At 29.7% G+C, this 7,545-nt stretch overlaps 1 protein-coding gene across 1 annotated transcript; it reads left to right on the plus strand.

Annotated features, from left to right (window-relative positions):
- Positions 1-532: 532 nt before the first annotated feature.
- LOC109339873 lies at positions 533-1,312 on the plus strand. Its single transcript, XM_019577402.1, has one exon. The coding sequence runs from the start codon at positions 533-535 to the stop codon at positions 1,310-1,312; it is 780 nt and encodes a 259-aa protein (XP_019432947.1).
- The last annotated feature ends 6,233 nt before the right edge of the window (positions 1,313-7,545 follow it).

A 7,545-nucleotide genomic window follows, 5' to 3' on the forward strand; every position in this document is an offset into this window, starting at 1 on the left:
TACTACTCAATCTGTTAGAACAAAATCTGATCCAACATGAGATCATTGTCAATTACTACAAGATGCTGAAGGAAAGAAAATGGTAAAATGTTTGTATTGCTCAAAATATTACAAAGGTGGAGGAATACATCGAATTAAACAACATCTTGCGGGAGTAAAGGGAGATGGTATACCTTGTCTTTCAGTCCCTTTTGATGTTAAGCATCGACTTAGAGAACACTTGAATCAAGTTAGTGGTAGTAGAAAAAGAGGGACTAATCGAACTCAAGAGGAGGAAGATCCATATGAGGAAAATGTTATGCAACATAAAGGAGATATGACTAAGGGTAAAGAAACAGAGACGACAAATAAAAGACCAAATCAGAATATAAACAATTTATGTGCTCCAAGAACTACTCCGGGAGCTCAGCCTTCAATCAGAATGGGCTTTGTAGGTAAAGATGTTATTCATAGGGTTGATATGGCAGTTCACCGATTATTTTATGATTGTTGCATTCTATTTAATTGTGCAAATTAAGTTTACTATCAACCTATGGTAGATGCAATTACTGCAATTGGTTCTGGTTATAAAGGTCTCAGTTATTATGCAATTAGATCTAATTTATTGTATGAAATGAAAAAGGAATTCAACTTGTTAGTTGAGACTTTTAGGAAATTTTGGAAAGAAACTGGTTGCACCATCATGGTTGATGGTTGGCAAGACCAAAGAAATAGGCAGCTTATCAATTTTCTTGTATATTCTCCAAAGGGAATAACCTTTGTTAGATCTATTGATGCATTTGATGTCGTTAAAGGTGTTAAAACACTTTGCAATTTGTTTATTGAGTTCGTTGAGTTTGTTGGAGTAACCAATGTTGTGCACTTGGTTACCAACAATGCTGCAAACTATAAAGCTGCAGAAGCTATGTTAAATGAGAAGTTTCCATCTATCTATTGGTCTCCTTATGTTGCACATTGTTTAAATTTGATTTTAGGAGACATTGGGAAAATGGAAAATGTGAGTACCTTAGCTAAGAGTGTATCTGATATAACAAAATTTGTGTATAATAATGGGTTTTTGTTGGCATGGTTAAGGAAAAGACATGGGTGGAAAGAAATCATACGTCCTAGGGCAACTCGTTTTGCAACAACCTTCATTGCACTGAAAATCATTCATGAACACAAACATGATTTGCAATTTTTTGTAACTAGTAGAGATTTTATTGATTCTAGATATTACAGGGATAAGAAAGCAAAAATATTTGTGGAGATTGTTATAGATAATAGGTTTTGGAATGACTGCACCATTATTGTCAATATTGTGGCTCCTTAATTCGCTTGTTAAGAATTGTTGATGTTGATAATAGGCCTTCTCTACCATATGTGTATGATGGAATGTGTAGAGCAAGGAAAATCATTAAGAGTTTGTTCATGAATAAAAGGTCTTTGTATAAGCCTTATACAAGAATTATAAAGCAAAAATGGGATAAGCAACTTCGAACAAAATTAGATTATGCATCCTACTTTTTGAATCCAACATTCTACTATGATAAGGATGAATTTTGTATCAAACCAGAGGTTCAACAAGGTTGACTTGATGTTTTACAAGAAAAATTTACTACAAGCAATACTGAGTTTTTCAAACAAAGTTGCATCTATCTGTAAGACTGAGGTTGCAACTAAGGGGGGAGGTGAATTAGTTGACTTAAAATAATGGCCATTTTTTCTACAAATTCAAGAGTTAAAGTGCAGCAGATAATATTGCAGAAAATAAACAAGAATAAATCAAAGAGGTATGGGAGAAGAGAGTACACATATGTTTTATACTGGTTCACCTTCTTGTCCACCGAAGGTTACGTTCAGTACTCATGCAACACAAGAGATTTTCCACTAAATATTATGAGTTGTAATTACAATATCTCACCCCGAGATTTCTATGTACCTTACACCCTCACTAATATTTATATCCTTGGAAAATACCTTTCGAAGTAACTCTATCCCCTTTCTTATCACACCCCGTGAAAGAAAATAATTACAATGAATGAAGAATTACAATGATGGCTTGGATTGCCTTTACAAGTATGAAATATAATAACACTTGCAATCCAATCAACTCTTTTGTATACTTAGTAATAATGCTCTTAAACTTTACAAAACTTTGAAACACTTTACTTCAAGCAACTCAGAAAAATAGCTTTGAAAGTTTGACTTTAAGTTGCTAGAAGTGTAGAAAACTATTTCAGAAAAGTGTAGGAAAGTTGTGAGAAAAGTGTGAAAGAGTTATGAAAGAGTTGTTAAATGATTGTGAGTTCTAAGGCCTTTAAATAGGCTTTCCAATCAGTCATTGTGCCTTTATGAAAGAGTAGGTGTTGTTTGGAATGAAGGCATTTCGTTTGGGATGAAAACCCTTGAGTTTCAAATATGAAAAACTAATGCAACATCTCTTAGTAACCGATTACATCAAGTGGGTAATCAATTACCCAAACACGATGTTTTGAAAAATTACATTGAGTAATCGGTTACTCACTTGAGTAATAGGTTACTTAAAATTTCTGTCCAACAGTGAATTAAAATTCACTTAGAGTAATCGGTTACTCAAATTTGACTAATCGGGTATACCAATTCAAATTTTATTGGATAACTGATTCTCACTCATGTAACCTGTTACTCAAATTCCAGTAACCTGTTACATAGTATTTTGAAAAATGTTTTCATTTAGAACTTGAAGTGTTCCAATTTCTTTTAAAATATTTTGAGCATTACAACTTTGATATATTAAAGAGTATAGGATAGAAATACCTATTTAGACTTAGACTAATTGTCTTGAAGCTTTAATCTTCTTGGTCTTCATAAGTAATCTTCATTTTCTTATTTTTGGTGATGTTGGTGTCTTCATCAAAACTTTGCCAAGGTCAGGAGCAAAGATCTTCTTCACACTATCATGCCAAAGTTGGAAGTTTTGGCAATACTATGGCAATTGAAAAAGTTAAAAACTTGCGACCAGGTAAGATTTGTTTTTTTAATTTTTCAATTTATTTAAATATTGTGTAAAAGTGTAATACTTCAATGACATACTAATATTTTTGTAATATTTTTTAGATCAATGGTGGTCACAATTTGGATTTAGTGCTCCTATGATATTCAAATTTTGAGCCAAACAGCTTCTTCGTCTAGTTGTGAAAGAAATTGGAGTGTATTTGAAAGAGTACACACAAAGAAGAGGAATAAATTGGAGCATATGAGATTGAATGATATAGTGTTTGTGCACTATAACTTAGGCATACAAAATAGGTTTGTGATGTTTCTAAATTTTATTTTAACTTAATAGTCAGTTTACTATGTGTTAGACAATTTTCTATTGATATTCATATTTGCTGGAATGATAGAGTCGTCAATAAAAGAAGAATGTTTGATCCTGTTGACTATAAGAGTATGGAGAACATTGATTTTTAGATTACCGAAGAAGAAACTTCATTGGTTGATTATGATGAAATAGAAAAAATGCTCTATTATGACTTGTCAATCCCAATACATGATTTAAAAAAGGATGATGAAGGTTTGTTTTAATCTAATTTATATTCTAATTTGATATACATTAGATTAATCAAATGTATAATCCAATCATTCCATAAATTAATCAAATGTATATTCTAATTTGTAGGTATCTACTATCTATATAAGAATGCATTGGGCTAGCATTATTATAATATTAGACATCTTGCTTCTTTGCCACTTGGATTTTTAGAGGACAAAATTGTGAAACAAAATTTTTTCACTTCAAAAAAAATTCAAAAACTAGAAGTCATTCTATCTTTGTTGTCAGCCACACGTTATTATTCAATGTTATAATAAATAAATAAACGCACTTTGAATTTACTATCTATTGTTCCTTTTAAAAGTCCTTCTGCCTTTTCACTTCCCAACTCTAATCATTAAGGAAAATTGTACCATTCCAACGAGTCATCATTATTTAATTAAATTGTACTTCATCTTTTCTCTCTCCATTTATATTCTTCTTCTTTTATATTTTGCGTTTCATATTTGTTTCTATCTTCTTCTGTTAGAAACATATTTGTTTCTTCTTCTCCCTTATACTTCATACATCTCAAACCCAACACTTAAGGTAAGTGCCAAATCTGAACTTCTTTTGTATTTTTCGTTTCATATTTGTTTCTCTCTTCTTCTGTTAGAAACATATTTGTTTCTCTCTTCTTCCTTATATTTGTTTCTTCTTCTTCTTCCTTATACTTCATGCATTTTCCAGATCCGAACCACTATGACATGATCTACTTTTTCAGATCCGATTTAATTTCACATTTATCCTCTTTGGCTTTTTTGGATGTTTCTTTCATATTTTTTGTGCTAAAAATTTCATCTTTATGATTTTTCCAGATCCGACTAACTTTGACACAGTCTATTTTTTCAGATTTGGTTGTTACTTTTACATGCATTTGTGTTTTGCATAATGTTTATCCTCATTTGTGTTTTGAAAATTGTGATTTTGAGTATATGTTTGTTACATGCATTTAACTTCAGAATAATGTTTATCCTTTTTGGCTTTTTTTTATGTGTATTTCCTATTTTTGTATTAAAAATTTCATCTTTATGATTTTTCCAAATCCAATCTACTTTGTCACGGTCTACTTTTTCAAATCAGGTTGTTACTTTTACATGCATTTGTGTTTTGAAGAATGTTTATCATGTTTGACCTTTTGTGAATTTGCCACTTACTTTTTTCACATGTTATCTTCATTCAGATTTTTAATGTTTGTTAATCTGTCACTTACTTTTTGATTACATATTTGTTACATGTATTTAACTTCCGAATAATGTTTATCCTTTTTGGCTTTTTTTTATGTCTCTTTCATATTTTTTTTGTTAAAATTTTCATCTCTCTGTCTATTTCGAATTATGTTTATACTATAATATGTTGTCCATTCTGTATAATGATGTTGTTATTAATAGTATTGACATCCTATAATATTCTTGATGCAATGAAGTATAATGAAGTTTATTCTGTACAATGAAGTTGTTATTAATAGTATTTCATTTTTATTCATTCTAATTTCATACTTATTAGTAATGTTTATACTATAATTAATGTTGTTTCCTATGTTTATATTCTTGAAGTTCTTGATGCATACTATAACTAATTACATACTATATTCTTGAAGTTCTTTATACTATAACTAATTACATACTTATTAGTGATATTCTTGATATTCCAGTTTGATATTCTTGATGCATATTCTTGATATTCCAGTTTGATATTCTTGATGCATATTCTTGATATTCCAGTTTGATATTCTTGATGCATACTGTAACTAATTGAGTTTGATATTCTTGATGCATATTCTTGATATTCCAGTTTTATTAGTGATATTCTTGATATTCCAGTTTGATATTCTTGATGCATATTCTTGAAGTTGTTTCCTATCTTTATACTATTATTAATGTTTATACTATAATATGTTGTAACATAATATTAGTAATATATAATATAAATTGAATAACATTAGTTGTTCCATAAGATTCAATGAATTTTGTCAAGGTAAAATTCATCCACGAGAATCATGTACATGAAATATAATATTTTATTGAATTTGAGTAATTTTTTTCAGTTTTTATTGAATAAGAGATGTTATCTTGTTTGCCAAATATATTAATTTGTGCAGACATTCAAATCCCAATTTCATATTAATTTTAAAACTTCAACACGTTTCATCTTATATGAACATTGTAATGATGGGAAATGGAAAATTATCTTAACCTAATGATGGTTCTGCTGAAATTGATATCTCAGAGGAACTTCTTATTGTAGATTATGATAACTCAATTGATGCAATAGTCAGTAGCACCTACCCAAACTTACAAGAACATTATAAGGATGAACAATTTCTTCAATGTAGAGCAATACTTGCATCAACAATTGATATTGTTGATCAAATCAATGAATATATGTTATAATGAAAATTCTAGGTTAAGTTTTCAATTTCATTTAACATACACATTATGTTAAATGTATTAATTTATTAGATTTATATTAATAACTTTTGTAATATATACTTACAGGCAATGAAAAAGAATACTTGAGTTCAGATGAAGTTGATATGTCAGATGCTAATGACAATGAAACATTCAATATATTAACTCCTGAATTTCTAAATTCACTTTCAACATCAGGACTTCCAAATCATAAAATCAAGCTGAAAGTAGGGACCCCAATTATGTTATTAAGGAATTTAGATCAGTCTGAAGGGTTATGTAACGGTACAAGGTTGGTGGTTACGAAGATGGCTAATCATGTACTTGAAGCAAAGATAATGTCCGGAAAAAACATTGGAAATATCACTTATATTCCTAGGTTATCAATGTCATCATCCCAATCTCCATGGCCTTTCATGCTTATCAGAAGACAGTTCTCTATAATTGTGTCATATGATATGACAATCAACAAATCGCAAGGCCAATCACTAGAGAGTGTGGAGTTGTATTTACCTAGACCAGTATTTAGTCATGGTCAATTGTATGTAGTTGTTTCAACAAGAGTAGATAACAAAAAGGGATTGAAGATATTGATACATGACAAGGATGGTAAACCATTAAAGACAACGACAAATGTCGTTTACAAAGAAGTTTTCCAAAATCTTTAATAGGTATTCTACGACTTCTTTTACATTACGTTTGAAATATTTATTTCTAATTGTTACATTTTTCTAAAATAACAAATTCAATATCATATGACTGTACAATAACTTTACATCAACAATCAAAATAAACAAAGCAAGGTTTATAAATTATTTTTTACTCAAATTCTGCTGTTAAAAAACAACATGCAAATTTCCATCTAAATTCATTCAACTTTTCCTAACATGTTTGCTTTTTTTAACATTACAGGTTCAATATCATTTCACTGTACCACCATCTTTACATTAGCAATGGATTACTGCAAAACATGTTTAGTATGTATTCCTCAATCACTTTTCATTTAATAAGTTATGCAATCACTTTTAATTAAATTCATACAATACATATTATTACATGTGCGAACGCATGGGTCTCCTACTAGTTGTTGAAGAAAGGAATGTTACTATTGATGGAGAGCTTAATTTGGACTCTTTTACTCAAGAAGATGTAGATAATTATAATCCAATTACATCTCTAACCGACAATGTCAATTTAGTATCTAATGAAGATAATAATACTTGGATGGATTAGAAGACAATTTAGTATCTATAGGAGATATTTGTGTTTTCTTTTATAATTCTAATTATGTAAGACTTAAACTTGTTTGATGCACTTTTTTTATTTACATCTGTATGCATTATGCAAAACATGATATTGATAAGTATGTTATTCACTTATTTTAATTAATTATATACTATATATAATTATATTTGATATTATAATACTGTCAGGTCCGACCACACGGTCTAACTGATTAGAACCTATACAAGACTTCTTTCGAGTTAATGTTCGAGGTATATATACAATCTCACTATCGCATCCCAGTTCACTCCCTACTATCACTTTCAACCGGAGAACTATGTCCGAACTCTAAATCCT

Source organism: Lupinus angustifolius, unplaced genomic scaffold (assembly GCF_001865875.1).
Source record: "Lupinus angustifolius cultivar Tanjil unplaced genomic scaffold, LupAngTanjil_v1.0 Scaffold_118, whole genome shotgun sequence".
Classification (NCBI taxonomy): Eukaryota; Viridiplantae; Streptophyta; class Magnoliopsida; order Fabales; family Fabaceae; genus Lupinus; species Lupinus angustifolius.

Coding starts and splice junctions, on each gene's coding strand:
- LOC109339873 (XM_019577402.1), top strand. CDS start 533: ATGGTAGATGCAATTACTGCAATTGGTTCTGGTTATAAAGGTCTCAGT.